The 26711-nt window shown below is 35.7% G+C and overlaps 1 protein-coding gene across 8 annotated transcripts in view; it reads right to left on the bottom strand.

The window, feature by feature from the left end:
* Window positions 1–10470: 10470 nt before the first annotated feature.
* LOC143256820 (cationic amino acid transporter 3-like) overlaps window positions 10471–26711 on the bottom strand; it is a 103236-nt gene continuing 86995 nt past the window's right edge. For all 8 annotated transcript variants that reach the window (XM_076514583.1, XM_076514548.1, XM_076514558.1 and 5 more), the window contains 2 exons: window positions 17668–17776; window positions 10471–13206 (listed from right to left, as the gene is read on the bottom strand). In XM_076514583.1, coding sequence (XP_076370698.1) covers window positions 13070–13206; window positions 17668–17776 — 246 coding nt within the window. In that variant the 3' untranslated portion in view covers window positions 10471–13069. The remainder of the gene's footprint in view (window positions 13207–17667; window positions 17777–26711) is intronic.

Here is a 26711-nt window from a genome sequence, read left to right as displayed (position 1 = left end):
GTTATTCATTATTATAGGTATAAAGATATTCCTTTATATTAATCTAATTTTGGTTGTAGTAGTCGTATAAATAGAGATTCTTTGATTTTGCGTTTGTTTTTATTTGTTTCCATACTTAGTGTTTTCTATAGTTATGTTGTTGTTTTTTTTTTGGTTTTATTCACAGTGTTCAAAAACGTGTGAAGGTGTTTTGTGTTCATTTTCTCGCTGATATCTGGAACATATGGTGTGCAGAAGTACAAGGCTTTGCAGTTTGTTGTATCTTGGGATTTATTGTTGTTGGTCTAGGAGTGTTCGTATAATCTTTTCCACGGTTTTTTGAGGAAATTTGTTGATGTTGATAAATTTAGTGTTGTTTTATTTTGTTGATTTCATCGTTAAATATATCAGGTGAACATAGTTTTGTGGTTCTGTTTATTTGGTTTCTTAACATATTGAGTTTTTGTTTTGTTTCATCTGCTGAGTCCCAGAGAATGTATAATCCAGTATGGGTGATTTTTCTGTGGATTTCTGGTTTGAATTGTGTATTGAGGTTAAGAAATGCTATTAGGTTAGTTTTTTCCTGTTCACAAATGATCTTAATTTTGGGGTGTGTCGAGTTAACGTGATTGAAAAAACTGAGTGTGTGTTCTGTAGATGTGAATCCAGCAATTGTATCTTCAACATACTTGTACTAGTATAATTGTGGGTATAAGGCTGAATTGATCACTTGAGATTCAATCTGCGTCATAAAAATGTTGGCCAGGACTGGTGACACGGGAGTCCTCATACTTCGGCCATTTATTTGCAGGTAGTTTTGTTTATTAAACACTACCACCAAAAATAACTTTATGTTCTCTTTCAGACAAACCTTTAGGACAAATGTCTCCCTTTTTTATTCAAAAGGGACTAGAGGGATTTCTGACTCTCCAAAATCAGTCGAAAAGCTTTGCACTGGTGACATATTGGTGGAAACATCCACATCTAAACACAGTGAACTCTTCTTAGATTCGAAAGCGATTGGCGATATACCTATTGAGGTTACACCTCATGCTACTTTGAATTCATCATGAGGAGTTGTTGTTGAGAGGGACTTGAAGAACACCCCTGATTTGGAGATTTTCGCTGGTATCTTCACCCACGGAGTTTCTGCAGTGAGGCGTATCTCCACTTGCAAAGACGGAATTATGATGCCGACCAATTTACTCATTTTAACATTTACATTACTGCATCCACCTGCCACCATCAAGGCAGGTTATCTTAATTGCAAGGTACGGACATATACTCTAAACCCTCTCAGATGTTACCAGTGTCAACGGTTCGGTCATTTGAAGACACCATGTTGTGGTTCCTTGACATGTGCTTTTTGTGGTGGCAAGGACCACGATGCCTATGAGTGTGAAACAGTCCCTCATTGTGTTAACTGTAATGGCTCTTACCCATTCTACTTTAGTTCTTGCCCTAAGTGGTTGGAAGAAAAAGAGGTGCAGCATTCGAACACGATACAAAACATTACTTACCCTGAGGCTCGAAAGTTACTGTCCATCACTTCATCTCGGACATATGCTACTGCACTTCCTTCCACTACTACAATGGGAGTGCAGATGGAACTCTCCATGGTTCCTAAAGAAAAATATGTGGTTGGTATCCTATCTGTCACATGGCAAGGAAGGCTCAAAAGTGGACCTGGAATAGTTTTTGTAGGTATCCCACACTTTTGAACTGCATCACTTTCCAGCAGGCCTGTGCAAATGCTCGGCAGGTAAGACGTCAAAGTCAGAAGGAATCTTGGATTAAATTCACAACAAGCGTCTCTTCTACCACCAGTTCCAGAGTCGTACGGGACAAGATTCAATAGGTCAGTGGGTAATATAATTTTTTCCCTCTTTTGAACTTGCTCTCTGATAGCCAGGAAGTAGGTAATACCAGGAGCATCGCCGATACTCTCGGTGAAAGCTTTTGCCGAATACCTAGTGCTTCTGCTTCATACTACACCTACTTAGCCATCAAGACTCGGGCAGAGCAATCACTTTTTTCATTTCAAACTGATCGTCTCTATGACTATAATCGCCCCTTTACACTAGTGAACTCAAATTGGCCCTTCATTGGTCTAACAGTGCATTGGCCGGACCTGATGATATACACTACGGGATGCTGAACCATCTATGTCCTTCTTCTTTTGCTATCCTTTTGATTGTTTTAACCTGATATGGCAGAAGAATGTTTTTCCTGATGCATGGTGCCAGGCTATTGTCCTATTTTTCTCTAAGCCTGGGAGGGATCCCACGATTCCTTCAAACTACCGTCTAATTGCTTTGACGAGCAGTCTCTGTAAGACCTTAAAGAGGATGGCTAATGTTCGTCTTGTTTGATTCCTCGAATCAAACAACCTCCTCTCGCTCACCCAGTGTATGTTCCGATGATAGTGCTCCATCATGGAACACCTGATTTGACGTGAAACGTCAATCAGAAAAGATTTTCTCAAATGACAACATCTTATATCAATATTCTTTGACCTTGGGAAGGTTTATGATACCAGATGGAGGTATGGCATTTTGCGAGACCCTTACTTATATGGTTTATGTAGTCATTGCCCATTTTTATTAAAATATTTTTAATGGACAGGCGATTCCAAGTTCGTGTGGGCTTAACACTTTCTCGTTCTTTACTACAGAAAGTTGGAATCCCTCAGGGCTGTGTTTTGAGTGTCACACTTTTCAGTATAAAAATTAATGCCACCAGTGATCAACTCCCTCTTACTGTTGCAAACAGTCTCTATATCAACAACTTTCACATCTCATATCAGTCATTGAACATGAGGTATATTGAGTGACAGCGACCAACTCCCGTCAATAATTTACTGAAGTGGACCACAGCAAACGGTTTTAACTTTTCTCTTTCTAAAACCATTTGCATGCACTTTTGCCCCAACAGGGTATTCACCCCAAACCTGAACTCCGTGTCAGTGAAGTTGTGCTACCCGTTGTCTCTAAGATAAAGTTCTTATGGCTTATCTTTGACTGTAAGCTGACCTTTATACTACACATCAAGCAGCTACGAGTCAAATGTACAAGAGCACTGAACACTCTTCATTCCTCTGTTCCACCATTTGTGGAGTGGATCGATGTTCTATGCAATTGTTACTCTTGGCCTCCGTATCAAGGTGCTGTTGGATGAATTTGGTCTGTCATTGGATAACATTGCTGTATCCACTGGCCAGCTCATTCCACCATGGCTTATTATAATCCCCAAATGAGACCTTTCATAAATCATCTGAGAAAAGCAGATAGGGTCATCTGATTTTGAACCATTTATGTAAATGGGAGTGGAAGGACCATTTTTTTCTGAACATCTTTAGAACCATCCTTCCACCCCATTTACACAAATGGTTCAAAATCAGATGAATTTATGGGTTCAAACATGGTTTGTTGTGGTTTGTTAGAGTTGTACAAAATACCTCTACAGTTTCTGTGTTCATACTGAACTGTATGCCGTTTCTCTTGCCCTGGATCACATAGAAGCTTAGCAGTACTTGAACTGTACTATTTACATTGACTCGCTTATCTCTACTGGCCCTGGAATTGCTTCATGTTAGTTCTCACACTGTCTCGCTGATATTCAAAACTGACTGGCCCATTTCTCTTTAACATCTACTTCTGTCCAGTTTTTCTGGATACCAGTCCACGTTGGTATTCGCGTGAACGAGCTCGCCGGCACAACAGCTAAGTCTGTTTGCTTTGGCTTTTTCACTGTTGGCAGTCGACTTGGAGTGAGCAACGTGAAAACAAGCTTTTTCAAATAAAACTCCCTATTGGACTTTGGCTGTCTTGTTTCCGTAAGGATTGGAAAGAGGAAGTTGACCTAACTAGACTACGCATTGGTCACAGTCTTTTAATTAATCGTTTTCTTTTATCTGGAACTGATGAACCAATGTGTTGTCTGTGTGACACTCAGGTCACAATAAGCCCGGGTTGCTTTCCAACGGGCCCGTGCACATACTAGGTGGGTAGAGACGTCACAGCCAGAAGGAATCTTGGATTAAGTTCACAACCAGTATATCTTCTACCACCAGTTCCAAGATCATATGGGACAGGATTCGAAAGGTTAATGGACACTACAATTCTATCCCCCTCTCGATCTTACTCTCTGATGGTCAGGAGGTGACTGATGTTCGGAACATCGCTAACACTCTAGGTGAAAGCTTTTGCCGGGTGTCTAGCACTTCTGCTTGTTCCTCCACCTTCCTGGCCATCAAGACTCGAGGCGGAGCGATCACCTCTTTCCTTTCGAACTAACTGTTTCTTTGACTATAATCGTCCTTTTACCCTGGTGGAACTAAAAATGGCCCTTCATCGGTCTGCCAGTACGTCTGTTGGACCTGATGATATTTATTATGACATGCTGCACCATTTATCTCCTGCTTCTCTTAATGTCCTTCTGATTGTTTTCAACCGGATCTGGCAGAAGAATGTTTTTCCTGATGCTTGGCGCCAGGCTATTATTTTACCTTTCTCTAAGCCAGGGAAAGATCCCAAGATTCCTTCAAACTACCGTCCAATTGCTTTGACGAGCTGTCCCTGTGAGATATTAGAAAGGATGGTTAATGCTCGTCTTGTTTGGTTCCTTGAATCAAACAACCTCCTCTCGCCCACCCAGTGTGGGTTCCGTCGACAGCACTCCACCACAGACCACCTAATTCGTCTTGAAACATCTATCAGAGAAGCCTTTCTCAACCGCCAACATCTTGTATCAATATTCTTTGACATAGAGAGGCTTACGACACAACATGGAGGTATGGCGTTTTGCGAGACCTCCATACATATGGGTTACGTGGCCATCTACCCATGTTTATTAAAAATTTTTAATGGACAGGAGATTCCAGGTTCGTGTGGGTTCGACACTTTCCCGTTCTTTTGTACAGGAACTTGGAGTCCCTCAAGGATGTGTATTGAGTGTTACACTCTTCAGTATAAAGATAAATGCCATCACTGAACAACTCCCTCTCACTGTTGCGAATGGGCTGTATGTCGATGACTTTCACATCTCATGTCAGTCGTCAAACATAAGATATATTGAGCGGCAACTACAAACCGCCCTCAATTGTGTACGGAAGTGGACTATGGCGAACGGCTTTAATTTCTCTCTCTCAAAACTGTGTGCATGCACTTTTGCCGTCGACAGGGGTATTCACCCTGATCCTGAACTTCATATCGGTGGAGTTTTGCTGCCAGTTGTCCCGGAGACCAAGTTCTTGGGGCTTATCTTTGATCGTAAACTGACCTTTATACCACACTTAAAGCAGCTTCGGGTCAAATGCACAAGAGCACTGAACATCCTCCGTGTTCTCTCTTCTACCAGTTGGGGGCAGATCGCTGTTCAATGTTAAAGGTATATCGTGCTCTTATTAGATCGAAACTCGATTATGGATCAATGGTCTATGGCTCTGCCAGACCCTCAGCCTTAAAGATGCTGGACCCCGTTCATCACCAAGGACTTCGACTCTGCTCTGGGGCTTTTTCGTACCTCTCAGTACAATGTATATACATTGAATCTCATGAACCTTCTCTACACCTTCGCCGTTTGCAACTATCTTTACAATATACTTCGAAACTTCATTTCCTTACCAAAGCATCCCACCTGGAAATGTGTTTTCCTTCCTCGGTGGGCAGTACTTTTCAGAACAGACGATCTGTCATTGCTCCGTTTGGCCTTCGCATCCGGAAGCAATTGGATGAATGGGTCAGTCCTTGGATAACATTGCATGTTCCACAGGTCGGCCCATCCCACCATGGCTTATTACAGCCCCAAATGTGACCTTTCTTTCAGTCACCTAAAAAAAGGCAGATACTCCAGATTGGAAGTACCGTCTTTTATTCAATGAATATCTTTCAAACAATCATTCAGTTCCTATTTATACAGATGGTTCCAAATCAGGTAATTCAGTGGGCTCTGCTATGGTTTGCTATGGACGCATTTTACTGTCTTGCAGTCATTATGACTCTCAACGACGACACCATTTTATACATGTTTTGCACCAAGGTTTACCAATAATGTTGGACTGTGTCGTTGTCCACCTTACAGATGTTTTCGATTTTTAGAGGCTGTTGATTTTCTTAACGCTATTTAAGTTTTTAATTCATAAATTGGACTTTTCTTTAATATGATTCATTTTTACGAATTAAAGTATAACTAGTTCGATATGAAATTGGAAAATAGCCGTGACGTTAAATAACTCGAAATCAGTACAAGAAAGGCCAACTTCAGGTGGCTGACACCGATGTTTGAAGTTACCCGTTAGTCATCCTGGCGAGTTATGATAAATAAAATATGCAACAAAAAGTCCTTTAAAACTTGTATTACTGTACTTTCTTTCTTTCTGCTGTAAAATAGATATAAAAATTGGATTTAACCCTATTTAAGTTTTTAATTCAAAAATTAAACTGTTTTAATTTACCTTGGTTCCTTTTTACGAATTTTACTTTACTTTTGACTTTTAATTGGATGTTTGGTGCAGATAGCTTAGTTACTCTGACCATAAAATGCCAAACCAACCAACAAACATCTGTCCAGTTCAACCTGTTTTGCAGGTCTCACTATTTAAAAAAAAAAGGATGAAGAGCAGATGTAGGTGCTCTAGTCTACAACATCCCACATCTTTATTACCTTTTGCTGTTTGCAACTAAATGTGGGAAAGCAGGTTAGCTGTGGGTAGGGTCCCCGAGGGGTGCCTGTCCCGGCGGCTGCCGTGTCCAGGTAGGGAGAGTTACGGTCCCCAGAAGGAGGCTGCGACTCGCTGGCCCACGTCGTGGAGGGGGCCTCTGAGGAGGCTTCGGCCCACCCTTCGAACCCGGATTTGGACCGGGCCCCTGTGGGGGTTCAGGATGGCCCGGGTGGCCCTGAGGCGTCCCTCGTATATGTGGAGGCTCTGGCCTTCCTGTCGGGTGGTGTGGGGATTGGGAGCTGTGTGGGTGTCCACAATCCAACTGCCCCTGTAGGTGTTGGGGAGCGTCCTGCACCCCTGTTTAGGATGGGTCGGTGGGGGTGGTCCGGGACTCCGTGGAGCCTCAGGCTTCCCTGCTGGTGATGCTGCAGCAGGGGGTTCTGCAGAACCCTCGGCACTGGCTCTCGGGATGGTGATTTTCCAGCCCCCTCCCCCAGGGCGCAGCCCCCGACGTTGAACGAGCTGCCGTCACCCAGGTCGTTTGCCAGACCATCATGTACCATGTACCTGTCCCTGTTCCCAACCACCTGGCCTTTACCTTTCAGTTCACAATTATCATCTTTAAGTACATCATCTGGCTTGCTCAGAACAACTTGGTCTTCGAGCAGCCTCTGGTGTTGTACTTTTCATTACTGGGAAGGGCCAGATATAGGCTATTACTCTGCCTTGAGGCGTAATACCAGCACCTGGGTTCTGAGATGTTTTACCATCTCTGGCGGCCGGACTTCTTGCCCCTTTGTGCATTGGTTGGTGGTCTGGTGGAGATCGGCTTCTGAGCCACCCTGCCTTTGCTCTCGCTTTGTTTTATTGTATATATAATGATTGTATATATTTATTTTTTGCATTTGCTTGCATATATTTCATGTCTTGCCTTTTTGTCCTGTTTTATTTGTTGTGGATACATTCAAAATGAGAGCAAAAGAGCTGTCTAAGGCCTTCAGAAAGAAAATTGTAGCTGCTTATGAGTCTGGTAAGTAATTTCAAAAGATTTCAAAAGATTTTGAAATCAGCCATTCCACTGTCCGGAAAATAGTCAACAAGTTAAGGGCTTTCAAAACAACTGCCAACATGCCCAGGATGGGTCGTCCAAGCAAATACATCCCGAGAGCAGACTGCAAAATGCTAAAAGAGGTCTCCAAACACCCTAACATGTCATCACGGGACCTACAGCAGGCTCTGGCTACTGTTGATGTGAAAGTGCATGCCTCTACAATCAGAAAGAGACTGCACAAGCTTAACTTGCATGGAAGATGTGCAAAAAGGAAACCTTTGCTCTCTAAGAGAAACATCAAGGCCAGACTGAAGTTTGCCAGAGAGAATGTAGACAAAGACCAGGACATCTGGAATATTGTTCTTTGGACAGATGAGTCCAAAACTGAATAATTTGGACACCAAAACAGAGGACATGTTTGCCGTAAACCAAATACAGCATTCCAGGAAAAGAACCTCATACCAACTGTGAAGCATGGAGGTGAAAGTGCCATAGTTTGGGGCTGCTTTGCTGCAGCAGAACCTGGACAGCTCACAATCATAGAATCCACCATGAATTCTACTGTGTATCAGAGGGTGCTTGAGGATCATGCGAGACCATCTGTACAAAAATTAAAGCTGAAGTGGAAGTGAACCCTGCAACTTGACAATGACCCAAAACATACCAGTAAATCCACCAAGGACTGGCTGAAAACTAAGAAATGGAAAGTCTTGGAATGGCTGAGTCAAAGCCAAGATCTTAATCCCATTGAGATGCAGTGGGGTGACTTGAAACGGGCTATACATGCAAGAAACCCCTCAAACATCTCACAGCTGACAGAATTCTGCATTGAGAAGTGGGGCAAGCTTTCTTCAGACCGATGTCAGAGACTGGTAGATGGCTACAAGAAGCGTCTCACTGCAGTTATTTCAGCCAAAGTGGGTGACACTAGCTATTAGGGGGTAGGGTGTTCTAACTTTTTCCTCAGTTAGAATATGCATTTTGTAGAATTACATTTACAGAAGATCTTGAAAAGTATTTTCTTCAGTTTTAATTGTTTAGTTATATTCCTATAATCTCTCAGTATTGTTGAAATTGAGATTAAATATCTATATATATCCAAAAATGTTACAAATATACACAGGCTTTCATAGGGTGTCCTAACGTTTTCACATGACTGTAGTTTGCCTGATGTTCAGTACACATACAGTCAGTGAGAGACAAATAATAGGACTAAAAGTCTAACTTCCAATAGAACTTTACTGACACATCTGCTATAAGAAAAAAACAACAACAGGAATTTTGTTACACTCTACAAAGCATTTATGCTTCACATTTGAAGTAGCAGTTTATATTCTTTAACTAAAATGCAAGTGCATTCTTTAACACTTTTTGGTAGTAAACTTGTGTATCATTCCTCTATTTTGACTATGATCCAACCCTTGAGAAGTGATGAAACAAAACATATCCAAGTAATTATAAGCTTAGTTGATTGAGTACACTGATTTATAAAATACAGGAATATGTGTTTAAATACAGTAATTATACTTTTCAACATTTATAATCCTTGTGAATACAAAAACTACATTTTATAGTTACACCTGATATTTCAAAGGCACAATAATATTGATTTGTTACTTCTTGTTAATTCTAAATGAAAGATGTACTTATGTATTGTACAGTCATTACTTGCTACAGTTTATAAAGTATCTTAAATGACAACTAGGACTTTTAAACAATTTCTCAACAAGTATATTAAAAATGGGTTTCAAAACAACTTTCAAAGTTTGTTAACTTTGTATGATTTCATAACTGTACTTGTGTACAAACATTAGAAAAAAGTCACTGTGTATCCCAAAGTAGTTGATTCACAAAAAACACTAGAAGTTCTTATAAAAAATGACATATTTAGGTGTGTATGTATGCATATAAATATTTTTCTGAAATAAATATTTATTCATACCATTTTATTACAAAAGGCTATTACAGTAGTTATCATAGTGTACTGAATGGACATAATGATAAGACTTACTAAAATATGCAAACAACTTTACAGTTTATGCCACTGAATATTTAAAACGTTATGGATTTGTTTGTTTTTTTCTTGAATTTTGCACAAAGCTACTGAAGGGCTATCTGTGCTAGCCGTCCCTAATTTAGCAGTGTAAGACAAGAGGGAAGGCAGCTAGTCATCACCACCCACCGCCAATTCTTTTACCAACGAATAGTGGGATTTACCATCACATTATAATGCCCCCACTGAGAGGGCAAGCATGTTTGGTGCGACCAGGATGCGAACCCGCAACCCTCAGATTACGAGTCGCACGCCTTAACACTCTTGGCTATGCCGGGCCAACGTTATGGAAAGGAAGTTATAGAACTTTTCTACTCTTTAGAATGCAATTTATAACTATTTCTATTATGGAAGTGTATGGTGAATGCAAATACAGCAGTTTAATACCCAGTCTTTAACTATAAGACCACAAAGAGTATTTGTTGTAAATGTTGAGCCACTCAGTTTATTTTAGGAAAAAATTTACTTAAAAAATGTTTTCTAAGAAAATATTAATAGTATTTCAGGTTCTTGTTATGAACGTTGAGAAATTCTATGTTTATTTTAGGAAAACATTTTAAAGTTTTCTAAAAAGAATATTAAGACTACTGTGATCAACAGTCTTAAATAAAAGCATAATCTGCTTGTTTAAATGTAAAAAAACTTACAGAAATGTAATCAAAGTTTTGGAATGTAAAATAATGTAAAATTGAAATTTTGTTTCAATTACTAATGACACAAAATTAATAAGGTCTTTAAATCCATTAAATTTATTGTAACACAGCTTTCTTGCAAAAAATGTCATAATTACAAAAACAACTTGAAATATAGTGTTAATATTCTGACACTTTAAAATACCTTATTTTGTGTAACATCTGTTAATACTTTCAAAAGTATAATACATATATGAAACAACCATCACACTCACTGCTATCACATCTGTAATACATTATTAACACCCTTTACCTTTTAATCATATAATGAATACCAATAAATCTTCCACAAGAACATAAGGAATATATATCAGAAAAAATTCTAACAGGGAATAAAGTGATTAAATATTAGCCAGTTGGTTTTAGTTTGGATTAGCTTGCAGATATATTTAGTGGTTGGTTTCCTTTGGAGTTTGAAAAAAGCATGACAGTAAACCGTTGTGCTTACTGAGATCATACCATATTAAATTAATAGGTATGTAACTATTTGTAATAACATATTACTGTGTGTACATTACATCTCCAATTATCTAGAACCATGCAAGTGCATTATATTTTGTAAATATGATTGTGCCACACATCTGACATTAAATTTTTGTAAAAGAAAAAAAAAAGGCATAGTTTGTGTACTGAAATGATCTGAAGTAGTAAAGTAAATGGAAGTTAAAACTTACTTTGAAACTGTTGTGATCACTAGTTCAAAATTATAAGTTATATAAAACATCAGTTTTATGTTCAGCTGAGAAGTTTCACACACACACACACACACACACACACATTATAAAGAAATATAACAGGTACATATCAAACAAACAATTATGAATTTAAATAGTTTTGACCCCCCCAAAAAAAAATAAAATAAATAAAAGGTTTGAAATTAAGTACATTTCTTACCAGTGATCTAGCCATTTAGGAAGGATTAATACTGCTCATATTTAACTTGAATCTAAGTTAATAGTTGCAATCTGAAATAAACATTTGCTAAGGAAGAACTTACAAGTAGGCACACACACACACACACATACGTACATACATACACAATTAAATGGAGTAATTCACCAATATAAAATTGAAACCTCTATCAGGCAGCATCTAAGTTCACAATAAGAGTGAAACACCAATGATGTGTAATATACGAATCTTCCTTCACATTACAAAAAAAAAAGTATATCAAGTTTGCAATTATAAGATTACCTTTGTCACTGTATCAAAAACCAAAAAGGATTTTTAGTTGGATAATTAATGATGTATATCGTTATCCTGAGCAGTTATTACACAATCTTTTGAAACAACAGCTATCTGAGGGTCCAATCTAACATAATGAGTAGTTTTTATGTGGATTGTGGAAAATACATCATTTCCCCATACAATTAATTATAATTCTCACTGCACATACTCCTGTTGGTTGGTTGCTTTGCTACTCACTTCCAAGTCCCAAATGGAGTTTTTACCAAACTTATAAATGATTAAACCACTGGCTCATTAAACTTAAAACTAATAAATATCAAACTGCAATCTAATTATTTACATACAATTTCCTCTATAATTTAATGCTACACAATACTGTTTCTGTGAAATGGACATATTTAACTAAGATTTGACAGTTTCTTCTTCTGATGTTACTATATTTACATTAAATATTCCAACTCTGATATAAATAAATATTTAAAACTCTGGTATAAACAAGTATTACATACATTAATCAAAATGTCTGCTAAAATTTAATTTTGGTCTTATTTTTGATGGCATCACACAACCATTACTACATTGTCAAGTCAATTTACTCTGAAACATTCTTGGTTTAATATAGCAGTAAACTAAAGAACCTTTCGATCTAATTTCCATATCAAATCTTGTGGTCAAATTAAATGAACCAATTTGGCTAATACCATGCTACAAAACCTTCAGAGGCTATATTTTCAACATAATCCTTAAATAATCCTAAAAACAGAAGAACGTGTTAAGGTAATTTCTTATGGATTTCTTTTGTCTTTGTTTACCAATTTTGTCTTGATAGTCTATGGTAAATCTTTCTTCAGGTTTGACTCACAACAAAGTCAAAACACAATCTTAAAACCAAGACAGTCAAATAGAAAATGCCTTAGAAACAATGACAAGATGCCAAATATATTGTCTAAACCTATTTTGAATGTGTAATAATGCTTTAATAAAACATTTTTGTCAGAATTATTTAAGATAAGAAATATTATAAACTATAGTCCAGACTTTATGGAAATTCATTTAGTAATTTGTGTTTAAGCATACTGCCATATCATTAAGAAAACAGAGTTATGTTTTTTATAATGATTTTGGTTAATGATCACTAATAGTTTTAATGAAAGAAAATGTATAATATGTAATATTGACTTGATATCCACATTTGTATAAATAATTTAAGACTGAAAATTAAAAAAAAAAAAATTCACCATTTCTGATATACCAGTGTCAAGTATAAATATTCTCTTGGTTACATTTTTTTTTTATTTCATAAAAATAAAATATTTATTATGATGCAAATAAATTACCAAATATTGATATACTCTTCAAAAGTTGAAGTAAAACTGGAAAAAGTAGTTTTGTATCACATGAAAACACATAGTTTTTTTTATAATACAAATACTGTCAGGTTTTGTCTATTTTATTAATGGGGATTCTTCATTAGTACTCTTAGTTTCACCATCACATCTACTATCATTAGTTACTTGAACATCTTTTGGCTGAAGATAGTTAGAGCTTCTCCTAATTCCATAGCCAAAATAGATGATAAAACCTGTAAAAATATAACAAACATCTTAAATCTAAATAAAACATTCTGAGAAAAGTAAATATTAAAATTAGGAAATCTTCGTCTTTCAATAACCACCTAATTATAAAAGCAAACACAATATCATTTCATAATTATTAAAACTCACTAGTTTAAATTAGTGTGGCAAATATAATCACAAACTTAAAAGGAACAGTTGATTACTGTAGTAAAATTATTTGTTTTAGTTGGCTTATTAGATAAAAATGTGAATAGATGGACAAAAGCAAAAGGTTACTATAATTGGAGTTCAATCAAACTGAATTAGCATCACAAGTGGGATAACCCAGGACTCAAGTTTTAAGACTTTTATTCTTTTTAATTTACATTAGTAACAAAAATAAAAGAATGGCCAGTAATATAATTTCATTTTTTTATGATATTAAGGTCTTGAATGTTGTGAGAAGGAAGATACTAATTCACAAAAAATGACTTATATTATTTGGTGAGTTAGGCAAATACATGGCAGACTAGTTTTTACAATGACCATTGCATGGCAATGCATGCAGTTATCATAATATGAACTGCAAGTATAAATTTGATTGGAATAACCTTAATAATGTTATGAAAGGAAAGAATTCTGATGTTCTGATTTATCAATCTATTAGGCCATCCAAGCACTAAGTTCTTGCCAGTGGTAGTACCTACAAAAATATTGAATAAGAGTCTGGAGAGAGAATTTTATTTCATATGTCACTGGTTAAGTTCAGTCTTGAGCTACTTATCCCAGGAAGGAAAATAAATTGATCAAAAGGGTTCAGAATAGGGCTACTAAGATAATACTTGGAATAGAAAGACGTCATATAAGAACAAATTAAGATCTTTATTTTTTTTTTGAGAAAATAAATAGTTGAAGGTTCTGAAATATGTTTAAGATTGTTAATGGAATTGATAGCATTAATGCCTCATATTTTTCATGTGTAACTATTAAAACAACATATGAACACTGTTAGTAGGTTATGAAACTTGTGATATTTCCTTCCACAAATGAAACTTGTGGAGGAACTTATTTGAAATTTGACAAAAACTTTCCAAACAGTATTTAGTTTCAGAAAAATAAAATATTTAATGTTGATTTTTGTACTGCTTCAAATAAAAATGTGTTATTTAATGTACTTATTTGCACTCAGAGAATAAACAGTTCAACTGCAAGGTGGTTTTCATGTTAAGTATAAATACAAAATTTTTCTTACATTTTTCACATTTTACTTGCATAATTTCTGGAACCTCCTAACTAAATATCAAAAGATTTTTCTGGAAAACTTTATATTCTATCCATTATTTGTGTTATCCTAATGCAAACTGTAGAGAAATCAGCAATAAAAAGATGAAAAATATGTAATAAATAAAAGTAATAGTTTTTCTTTGTACAAGATGATACACACTAATGGATTATTACACTTATCTATTTGAACAACATAAGCTACTAGCCTTTCATATATGCATTCTTTTACCTTTATTGCTTTATAGATATACTTAGACTGTCTCAGTGCCCTAAAATCATTTACCACATTGGGACAACTTTGTGTAAATAAACAATGAAGTTACAATCATGAGATTTGTGGATATTAAGTATCATGAGAAACTATTTCTTTTTCACTTCAGTTTTATTATCTAACTTAATTAGTTTCAAATTTTTCTACATTAGTTACTTATATAACAATAAATAAATATTCACAAGAAAGAATAAAGTTAGTACTTAAATCTCTACTCGGTAATCTAAACCTTCTTTTTGGGATATTGTATGCTGTTCACAAAATTATTCATGCTTATTTCAAATATGCATTTTAGAAAACAAAAAGGTATCACAGACTAAAACAGTATGCCATAAGACTACAACAATTTAACTGCTTAGGTTTAACACCATCACCATAAACTAAGACCGAAAAATTATAAGCACTTAATCAAAGTTACTTGTATATGGAATCCTGTAAAAAATATCATTTTTTCTGTTACTAATAAGTAATCCAGTAAAGGTTGAAGAGTTTGGATTTTTTAAAAGACAAGATGATACAGGGGGAGCATGTTATGCAATTTTGATATTTTTGTAAGTTTTGTTCTGGTGATGTGTTTTAGTATTGTTATCCACTACTGGAAATCCATTCAAAGCTAGGTATCATGGTCCCTAAGAGGTTGTTTGGAAATTTATTGATACAGAGTATGTTGTGAAGACACATAATCACCTAACTGTCATAAAGTTACCCAGCTGTGTCATGTCAATTTGTTGAAACCCTATCACATCCTATATTCATCCAAAAATATTTCAGCTGATGAGTGTTCATCTGATTTTAAGACAGTTGCTTTGACTCAGATGCCTGTAGATTTGAAAATATTGAAGATGAATGCAACATCGAACAGAGTAATTCCAATATTCAAGCTAAAGTTCATTGTGTTGTGAATTATCCAACTCCTACCAAAAAGAAAGTTTGATGAAAATTTTAAGAATGGGGTTATCACAGGAAGTTTTGTAAACATTTTGTTGTACCATTAACAAACCTACTGAAGAAAAATCAAAAGTTCAACTGGTCTAAAACATGTCAATCTAAGTTTCAAAAGCTCAAATCTTTATTGTACACTTATCATGTATTGATGGCACCTGACTTTGATAAGCCTTTTGTATTAGCTGTTGATGCCAGCAATTTTGGTGCTGGTGCTATTCTATTACAACTAGATGATAGATATTAAACACCCTGTTTATTATATTTCTAAAAAGTTTAATTGTTACCAAAAAAAACTATTGTACTATGAAAAAATAAACACTGCCCTTAGTGTTAGCTTTAGAAAATCTCAATGCATATGAATTTGCATCACAACTACTGTCATATACACTGATCATAACCCATTGACATTTTTTAACCAAATGAAGATCAAAAAACAAAAGACTGTTAAATTGGAGTTTATTGTTACAAGATTATGATTTGAAAATAATCCATGTCAAATGGAATGACAACATTTGCAATGATGCACTTTTGAATGCTATGTAATTTTATGATAATGAGCTTATTTGTATTGATTCTGTTATATATGGTCAAGATTACTGAAGTTGTATAATTCTTATATAATGTACTGTTGTTTACATAATGTTAGTTTAAAATTCTCTAATGCAAATTTCTAATTCTCTGAGGAGGGGGTGTGACAGTTTTATTGTCATTAATTTTAATATCAATGCTTGTTTAAGTCAAATTTATTTTTAGAAATGTACATAAACATAAGAATCAACAATGCGTGTGTGTGTGTGTAAACACTGGTGTATTGTCGATATTCTTGTCCAAACTGAAATTTCTAGAACTCTCCTCGCATCTTTAAATATAACCAATGTGATCTATCAAGAGACAGCACAGTATACCAACTGTAAGCATCAGAAGCTACAGCTGTGATTGTTATAATGCTTATTAATTGGGAAGTTCAGATATTTGATTAGGAATGTTTATACATTTCAAACACTACAAAGAATTAACTTAAATGGATTCACATCAGACGTTAGTATTTTTACAAAAACATCACATAATTTTGATGGTGGAATAATTTGGTGTGTGGCCTGGAAAGAAAGAAAGAACACAGAGCTAGCTACTTTCTTGTTAAGTGAATTGTACCTACATCAACTCAAAATAACTAGCTAATTGTGAACCCTCAATAAGGTATCACAAAGGTTCCAGACGAGACAGAAGACTCAATATTATTTGTAAGTTCGTAAAACTTTTGTATATAGATCATTATTTGTACTAATAGTTATCGTAAATTGTGCTGCTGATCTTATATTAAAATATAATCATATTGAAAAAGAAAACTGTGTGTCAATCTTGTTAGCAAGTATCATAAACTGTATACATAAACATTTACTCCTAAATTTAAATTATCATTTAGCTCAGTTTCAGGCCATTCAAAATTATTATGTTATGTAATAAAAGGAAGAAAATTGATGATTCATATTTTATATTTAGTTTTTGTCAATATCCATAAATGTGTGTATAATTCAGATGAATACTCAAAAAATCAAATAAGGGTAGGAAATAACAAAAACAAAAGTTAAAAATTTTGAGCACAAGCACGTTACATGACACAGAAGAGTCAAAGTTGAGAAATTATTTAAATATTTTGATGTTAGGTTTTTAAATTTTTCTACCATTTATAAACTACAGATTTTGAATGTTACACTTTAAAAAAATGTTATGACATGCATACTTTGGCACACCAATATCCAGAGGGTTAGTGAAGCTGAGATTTCTCTGTATGTAATATCTATTGAAATATGTAGCACCACACACTTTTAAATCATAAAAGAAACACAAAAGAAAAAAATTTACTTATACACTGAGCAAGTTAAAGACATCCATTTGCTAATTGAAAAAATATTTTGTTAAAGTTCAACCAACAAATAAAATAACTACTCATAACAAAGCATACTGTATGAGATAAATAAAGACTTACCAACACACATCCAAACAGCAAATCTGATCCAAGTATTTTTGGAAAGCTTCATCATCAGGTACAGGTTCATAAAAATACCCAGAAAAGGAATAAATGGGACCAAAGGTACCTGCAAAAAAATGAGTTAGTAACAAAACTATATCACCATGGAAAACTACCTAAACCACAGAAATGTAATCTGTAATTCTGCAGCATGTTTTAACATAACAGAAGTCTTCATGGACTTTAACTTAAGAATAAAAACTAAAAATCTTTTATTTTATTCTTTAAAACCACTTAGGATAGTCGATGTACACTGTGGAAAGATTTATTATAAGTGGTATAAATACAAAAGGTAAAATTATATGCTTTACATTATACACTGTTTTAAAAAAATTAGAAAACCCATTACTTCTTTGTTTCCTGAACTCCACACCAGTTTATGAGTAAAACAAGCAACAAAATATACTCTGTTTCATTAATACTATTACACCACTTTATAAATTGCATAAATATGTTTTGTGTGCCCCAGTTTTAATTAAGGTGAGGAACACTGAGGATGCATTTGATTTTGATAGAGGCATTATTTATGTAAAGGTTAATTTAGATGGATCTGTAATAAACAAAAAAATGCAACTGATTGGAAAATAAAAAACATCTCTAGTCTACATGGTATGATTGATGGAAATGACTGGGAAATCAAAAGTAATTATTTCATGTGGCAGAAATTTCAACAAACAGAGCATGAAATAAAAATCATAGATGGAAGAAAGTACTTTGAAATAGGGATTTATGGCAGTTAGCAAGATGACTTGTAAAAATCAACAGGAATTCAATAGTAGAACAACTGACAGATGACATAAATAATAGACTAAAGCTATTCATTTGAACAAGAACAAGGAGCATAGAGATGCAAGAAATGCAAACTGTTAAATACTGTCCCATCTATAAGCTATTAGTATCAGCTGCTAACAGAAAAGTGTCTTTAGAGTTATGCAAACACTACTGGAATTAGATTTTTTTGATCAATGTAAATGGGAAATGAACATGTGCTCAGATTAATATTGATATATATTGTTCAGTACTGATGGAAAAGCCAAAGACTGGCAATAATCCTATCATGATTTGGAACTGCTTCACGTTGTTTCCACTGTGCAAGCTCATGGAGGTGGAATAACAATGTGAACAACAGTTTTGTAACACAGAGTCCCTTGGTCTCTCTAAATGACTGCATTACATTCTGTGAATAATGAACCATCTTCAGGGATAAAGTGCACTCCTTTTATGATCCATTTTTATCCTCAATGAGAAGAATATTTTTAAAGTTTTCAACTGTGCTGTTATTTTTCATGGACAAATGAAGAGAACTGAAGATTTCCAGCATCTCTGACATCATAATCCACATATCTAAAACAAATGTATCATTCAGTATTATTATAATTTTGACACTGTTCTATACACTGAAGCATGCTATCAGAGTTCATTACCTTCAACCTAAAGGATTTTACACAATGTTGCATGAGGAATATACACATTTAAACCTCTCCATACAGGCTTGGTCATTTTGACCAATCTTGCAACCACAATGCTACATATGTTATAACTTTTAATGTAGTTAGTGTACCTTCACAAAATTTGGAAAGCTTACAGTAAACAGTACAAATCTTTTACATAAAAGAATTAATCTTTTTCATATACTTTTACTAAAAAATTGCCTGCAATTTCTGAAATCAGTCTGATTCAAATAATTTTCATAATACAATTAAAAATACTTTATTTGATTTCAAAATTCTCTAAAATTTCCCACATAATAGCAAACAATAAAAGTTTATAATAAATGTTATCTATTATGTACTCTATCATAACACTATACATGTTCATCAATTTGACTTTTTAATCACCACAAAAAAAAAATTAAATAATTATTTATTTTTAGAATTATTGTATATTGTAACAGAAAAGTACAATTATTTATCCAAAAAAGCCTCAGGGTTATAACAGTTTACATGTATTTTCATTAAATTGTTTGTTTTAATTTTCTTTGAACCATGTCTATTAAACTTTGCATAACAAAGCTAAGAATAACCTAGCAAACACAAAGCTTAAAAAGCAGTAATTAAAGTATTGAGTTATATACTGTAATAACAAGTTTTTACTCTTTTTCATTTTAGTTAATTTCATAACAATAAATAAAAATATGCATAAAAAACAATACATTTATTGAGGCTCTTGTACTTTTTTTTGCAGTCAGTCTTAAAGTTATATATATGCAAAAACGGCTAGTTTCGGTTGAGAAAATATTTTACGTAGAAAAGAGAACAACGTTTCGACCTTCTACGTAAAATATTTTCTCAACCCAAACAAGCTGTTTTTGCTATATATTTCTCTACAAGTGGGTTTTCTCGACATCACTGAGTCTTAAAGTTAATAAAAATTAACCATAATTTTTGGTAGGTTTGTTTTTAGTGCTTTACTGAAATTTCATTTATTTAAAATATTCAATTTAGAACACACATATAAATCACACATACATAAAACATACAATGTTCTATAATTACTATACTTTACTTGACTTATTAACTAAATTATAAGAGCATTAAAATAATTCCCTTGGTTGGTTTAGCTTGGTGATAACATTGATTCTAAAGGTTGAATAATTCAAAAGCTGCCACAAGAATGATAAAGCATTACATGTAAACCAGTAAATTAAAATTTTCTCTTTCTATTCATTATAAATATTGTAATAAATGTGAAAAATAACTGTCATTTTTTGGAAAAAGAGTATGTGATAGGAAGGCAATGCAGATGGATTTGAGTTTTTGGTTTGTATGTATGAAAAAACAAGATGATTAAAGGCCATAAAATTATGTCTTAGAAAAGACTATACTTCACAATTTTAGTTTGTATTAAGATTCAGATGCTCAAACAGAGGTGGAAAGAATGCTGAAAATATACAATTCAGACTAAATGAGTGTCATGTGATAAAGAAAAATGATGAATAAGAATTTATATATTTCATTTTGAAATTAAATCTTATATTAAAACTTGATTAATTAGTTAGATATTTATTCAAAGTTTATTAACATATATTGATAAAAATAGTTTTAATTAAAATTTGAATGTAACTGTAAGAAAAAAAAAGATTGTTGCAAGAGATTTTGTGAAATATGCCACAGAAGTGAATGGAGTCCATTTCATGACAGATTGAGGCTTGATAAAAGCATACATGTTTTACACACTTTTTGATATGTGCTCTCTGGAAAATTTTTCAGTTATGTAGTTAGATTGCTGTAATGGCAGCAACACTTGGTCAAGAAAGTTACTAAGATTATCTTGTTCTAGTTGCTTCATTTGTTTTTGGTCTGTATACATTGGTTGGTTGATTTAGTGTTTTATAGCACAAAGCAGCTAGGCTATCTGCACCAAACATCCAGTAAAAAGTTAAAAGTAAATTTAGTAAAATTCATAAAAGGATATTAGGATAAAACAAAACAAAGTTAAAAAAAAACAACACATAAATAGCATAAAACCAATGTTCACATCTAGTCTACAATGTTAAGAGAAAAACTACAGTAATTCAAGGTGTAAAGGACTTTCTGTAGCACAACTATAATTATCATTACTCGCCAAGAAGACTAAAAGATAAGTACAAAAATCACTGTCAGTTACCCGAAGTTAGCCTTTCCAATCATGGTTCTGAGTTACTTGATGTTATAGCCATTTTCAAAAAGGAAAGTAATAAAAAGGTTTTAATAGACGTGTAGCAAAATTATAATAATAATTGGCCAGGATAACTCACGAGTAGTTCAAACAGCAGCATCAGTCAAATGAAGTTGGCCTTTCCAGTCCTTGTTTCGTGTTATTTAATGTTACTGCCAGTTTCTAATTTCAAATTGAGCTAGATGAACTGTGATTTTTAAAAGGGAGCCACATTAAAAAGTGTAATGTATAAATTAAAATACTTAAATGGCATTAAAAATATTAATGGCCTTTAAAAAAATAAAAACATTACCAAGGTGGACAGTGTCACCATTACCAATAACACTGTCCAATATTATGGACAAACCTTGGGACATAACATGTTTAAAATGGTGCTGTCATTGAGTCTTAACAGCGACAAAAAATAAAATGTGGCTAATTGTGATCTGAGTGTTACACAAACTACACACTGATGCATCAGTTCCAGATAAAAAAAAATGACGAGTTGAAAACTGTGACCAATGCGTAGTCCAGTTAGAACAACTTTCTCTTTCCAATCCTTATGGAAGCAAGACGGCCAAAGTCCAATATAGGGTTTTATTTGGAAAAGCTTGTTGTTGCATTGCTCAGTCAAAGTCGACTGCCAGCTGGCATAGAGCTGAGCCTTGAATACAAGACCATAGTCCATATACGGGACAGGCACAGTGGTGATAGTGCAGAGCAGACACACTTAGCTGCGGTGTCGGAGAGCTCTTTCCCATGAATACCAACATGACCTGTTATCCAGAAAAACTGGATAGAAGGAGATGTTAAGGATAAATGGTCCAGTTGGTTTTAAATATTGGCAAGAACATGGTATGGAGGAACGAGAAGTGATTCCAAGGCCGGTAGAGAGCTAAGCAAGTCAGTATAAATAGTGCAGTTTGAGTACTGCTTAGCTTCTATGTGATCCAGAGCAAGAGAAATGGCATACAGTTCAGCAGTGAACACAGAAGCTGTAGAGAGGATTCTGCATGCAACCACCAAACCATGGCAGAGCCCATACAGTCACCTGATTTCGAACTATCTGTATAAATAGAAATGGAAGGATAGTTTGAAAGATGTTCAGCAAATAGCAGACAGTATTTCCAACCAGGAATGTCTACTTTTCTCAAATGACTTAAAGACAGGTCACAATTGGGGACTGTAAGAGGCCATGGTGGGATGGGCTGACCAGTGGATACAGCAATGTTATCCAATAACAGACCCAATGGCTGACTATCTGTTCTGAAAAAGTATGACCCACCGAGGGAGGAAAACACAACCCCAGGTGGGATGTTTTGGTAAGGAATGAAGTTTCGAAGCATACAGTAAAGCCAGTTGCAAACGGCAGAAGTGCAAAGAAGGTTCATGAAACTCTATGTATAAGCTCTAAACTGAGGAAGTGCAGAAAGCCCCAGTGCAGAGACGAAGTCCTTGATGATGAATAGGGTCTAGCATCTTAAAGGCTGAAGTTCTGGCAGAACCATAGACCAGTGACCTATAGTCTAGTTTTGATCGATAAAGAGCAAGATATATCTTTAGCATAGAACATCGATCCACTGCACAAATGGTGGAAGAAAGGACACAGAGGATGTTGAGTGCTCTTGTACATTGGACCCGTAGCTGCTTGAAGTGTGGTATAAAGGTCAGCTTACAGTCAAAGATAAGCCCCAAGACTTTATCTCAGGGACCACGGGCAGCACAACTTACCGAAATGGAGTTCAGGATCAAGATGAATACCCCGTTGATGGCAAAAGTGCATGCAAACGGTTTTAGAGAGAGAAAAGCTAAAGCCGTTTGCTGTGGTCCACTTCAGTAAAGATTGAGGGCAGTCTGTAGCTTGCCACTCAATATTCCTCATGTTCAATGACAGACAGGAGATGTGAAAGTCATTGACATAAAGCCTGTTTGCAACAGTGAGAGGGAGTTGTTCAGTGATGGCATTAATCTTTATACTGAAAAGTGTGACACTCAGAACACAGCCCTGAGGGACTCCAGGTTCCTGTAGAAAAGAATGGGAAAGTGTCGAACCCACACAAACTTGGAATCTCATGTCGATTAAAATTTTTAATAAAAATGGGCAAATGGCCATGTAACCCATATATAGAGGTTTTGCAAAGTGCCATACATCCCCGTTGTATCATAAGCCAAATCAGGTGGTCCATACTGGAGCGCTGTCGTTCAAACCCACACTGGATGGGTGAGAGGAGGTTGTGTGATTCGAGAAACCAAACAAGACAAGCATTAACCATCCTCTCTGAGGTCTTACAGAGACAGCTCATCAAAGCAATTAGATGGTAGTTTGAAGGAATCTTGGGATTCTTCCCATGCTTAGAGAAAGGTAGGACAATAGTTTGGTGCCAGGCACTAGGAAAAACATTATCCTACCAGATCTGGTTAAAAACAATCAGAAGAATAGCAAGAGAAGCAGGAGATAGATGGCACAGCATGTCATAGTGCATATCATCAGGTCCAACCGATGTACTGCTAGTGTGAGTTCCACCAGTTTAAAGGGATGATTATAGTCATAGAGACAATCAGCTCCAAAGAAAAGAGGTGATTGCTTAGCCCGAGTCGTAATAGCTAAGAAGATGGAAGAAGAAGCAGAAGTGCAAGATACCCGGCAATAGCTTTCTCTTACAGTATCAGCAATGCTCCTGTTATAAGCTACTTCCTGGCCATCAGATAGCAAGATCGAGAGGGGAACAGAATTATATTGCCCATTGACATTTTGAATCTTGTCCCATATGACTTTGGAACTGATGGTAGGAGATATGCCAGTTGTGAACTTAATCCAAGATTCCTTCTGGCTTTGATGTTTTACCCACCGAGCATGTGCACGGGTCCACTGGAAAGTGTGGGATATCTACAGAAAGTATCCCAGGCCCATTTCTGAGCATTCTGTGCCATGTGGCAGGCAGGATTCTATTGACCTTCATGGATCCTGGCCTGGGTCAATTGGGCAGGTCTTTGCTGTTGGAAGGGGATTCCAGAGGCTGAGGATGTGAACGAATGAATGTTTTGCATCTTGGGGTAGGAGAAGAAGATGTACCCGAGGAAATGCCTGTACCTGAAACCAAAGGATGTGGATCTTGGGGTTTGTTGGAATGTATGTAAGGGACAGAGATAGGTGTTGAAGTTGGTTCATCTACTTTCTTAACCATGGAGGGCAAAAGACTTTTCATTTGTTTGGAGGCACGGAGAGATCTGTTTGCACTCCAACTGTAGTTGTAGAACGAAGTGCAACAGCATACATCTGAGATGAGGTGGTGGACAGCAATTTTTGAGCCTTAGGATAAGTAATGTTATGAATCGTTTTCAAACGTTGCAGCTCTTTTTCTTCCAACCATTTAGGGCAAGAATGAAAGTAAGACAGGTGAGAGCCATTGCAATTATTGCAATGAGGGTCCATTTCACACTCATAGGCATCATGGTCCTTGCTACTGCTACGAGCACACGCCAAGGAACCACAACATGATGTTTTCGAGTGACTGAACTACTGATGCTGGAAATATTGGAGAGGGTTTGAAATGTATGGCAGTACACTGCAAATAAGATAACCTGCCTTAATGGTGGCAGGCGGACGTAGTGACATAATTGTGAGAATGAGGACATTGGTCTGTACTGTAATTCCATCTTTGCGAGTGGATATACCCTTCACTGCAAAAACTCCTTGGGTGGAGAAATCAGTGAGAATCTCTGACTCTCAGATGTTCTTCAAATTCCTCTCAACAATAACTCATCATGATGAATTCAAAGTTGCATGAGGTGTAACCTGAATAGGTGTATCCCCAATTGCCTTTGAATGCAAGAGGAATTCACTGTGTTGAGATGTGGATCTTTTCACCAATATGTCACCAGATCAACGCTTCTTTACTGACTTTGGAGAGCCAGCAAGCCCCTCTAGTCCCTTCTGAATGAAAAAATGCAATATAAGAAAATGAGGTACAACAGATGGTGAGGATTGCTGCTCAGAATCTTCAAGACATGGTCGTTTACCTGTAGACTGTTTTTTCACTATTTTATTAAGCTTTTTAATTGGAGTATCCATAATAACGAAAGAAAGGGAAATCTTGGTGTCCACTGACCCCACCCACCATGGAGCCCTACGAGGGGAAGCACTACAATATCAAACAAGAACAATGCAGCAACGCCATGGTTTTGTGAGCACTATACCCAAACGCCAGCATCAGATACAATGTCCACAATACCTGTAGAGAACACCCAACACTGGTACTTGGTTGACCCAAGCCCAAGTAGACCAGCTGGTTGACCCAAGGGGGGCCACCCCAAGGCCACCTGTCTACAGGAATTCCAGGCCAAAGTGGTGCATTAGAGTTGGACCCCTCAACCACCAGGATCCTATCCTCCCCTTCACGGGCTGCCACACATAGCAAACACGTGGGTGGATGCTTAGATCCCAGAGGAAGTAAACTGAAAGAACGGAACATTCCCTGGGAGGTCCCCTTACCATGTACAGGAATCCACACCGAAGGGGTTTGTACAGGAGATGTCTGTTCTGCATTAAAATATAGCATCTGGGTTAATAAAAATGACACTGCAATATCTTTTGCCAGTCAATTATGATTTTGAATAAATTTTACAGCTGACCAATGCTGTGAGGAAGCTAAGGTCATTAGGTAACACTACTGTACAGAGAAAGCAAGTTTAAACATTGAACTGACCACTATTTTTAGCCAATTTCTATTAGGAGATTGTAAAATTAAGACTTTTTCAAAAATATGTTTTAGTACTATGAAGAGTAATTCTGAAAAAAGTTGTGAAGTAAAATACAGCCTAACAGATAAGACTGCCATTTCATATGCATAAGAACACTATTTTGATCTCTTGAGATCAATTTTACATGCATGAAGTCAGTTGATTTGAATGGCCCTCTACTGTAAAAGTTAATTCCAGATTTAATATGTGCACTTTCACAAAAGTTAATAAGCTGTCAGTACACTTCTGGTTATAATTAAGTAGCACTAACAAGTTTGTTTGTTAAGCATAAAGGTAAACAATGGGTTATCTGAGCTGTACCCACTAGAAGTACTGAAAGTTATTTTCTTAAATTGAACATGTATTTCCAACAATACTTACCTCCCCTCACATTTATAGCTATTATTTGACTGTCAGGGTTTCTTCTTTGCCCATTTAAGATTTTTTTCTTGCTTGCTTGCTCCAGTTTTTTTTTTTTTAATACCCAACTGTATATACTGTATATAAGCATCTCATTCAGATAATGTTATCACTAAGTCTCAATCCCAGTCTCTAACACTAACTTTTAGTGGGGAGGAAAGGTCAGAGAATGTAACATGATGTAAATATCACCGGAAATACACCTT

Source organism: Tachypleus tridentatus, chromosome 1 (assembly GCF_004210375.1).
Source record: "Tachypleus tridentatus isolate NWPU-2018 chromosome 1, ASM421037v1, whole genome shotgun sequence".
NCBI lineage: Eukaryota > Metazoa > Arthropoda > Merostomata > Xiphosura > Limulidae > Tachypleus > Tachypleus tridentatus.
Note: the sequence above shows the minus strand (reverse complement) of the source record. Positions and strands in the feature narration are given on the sequence as shown.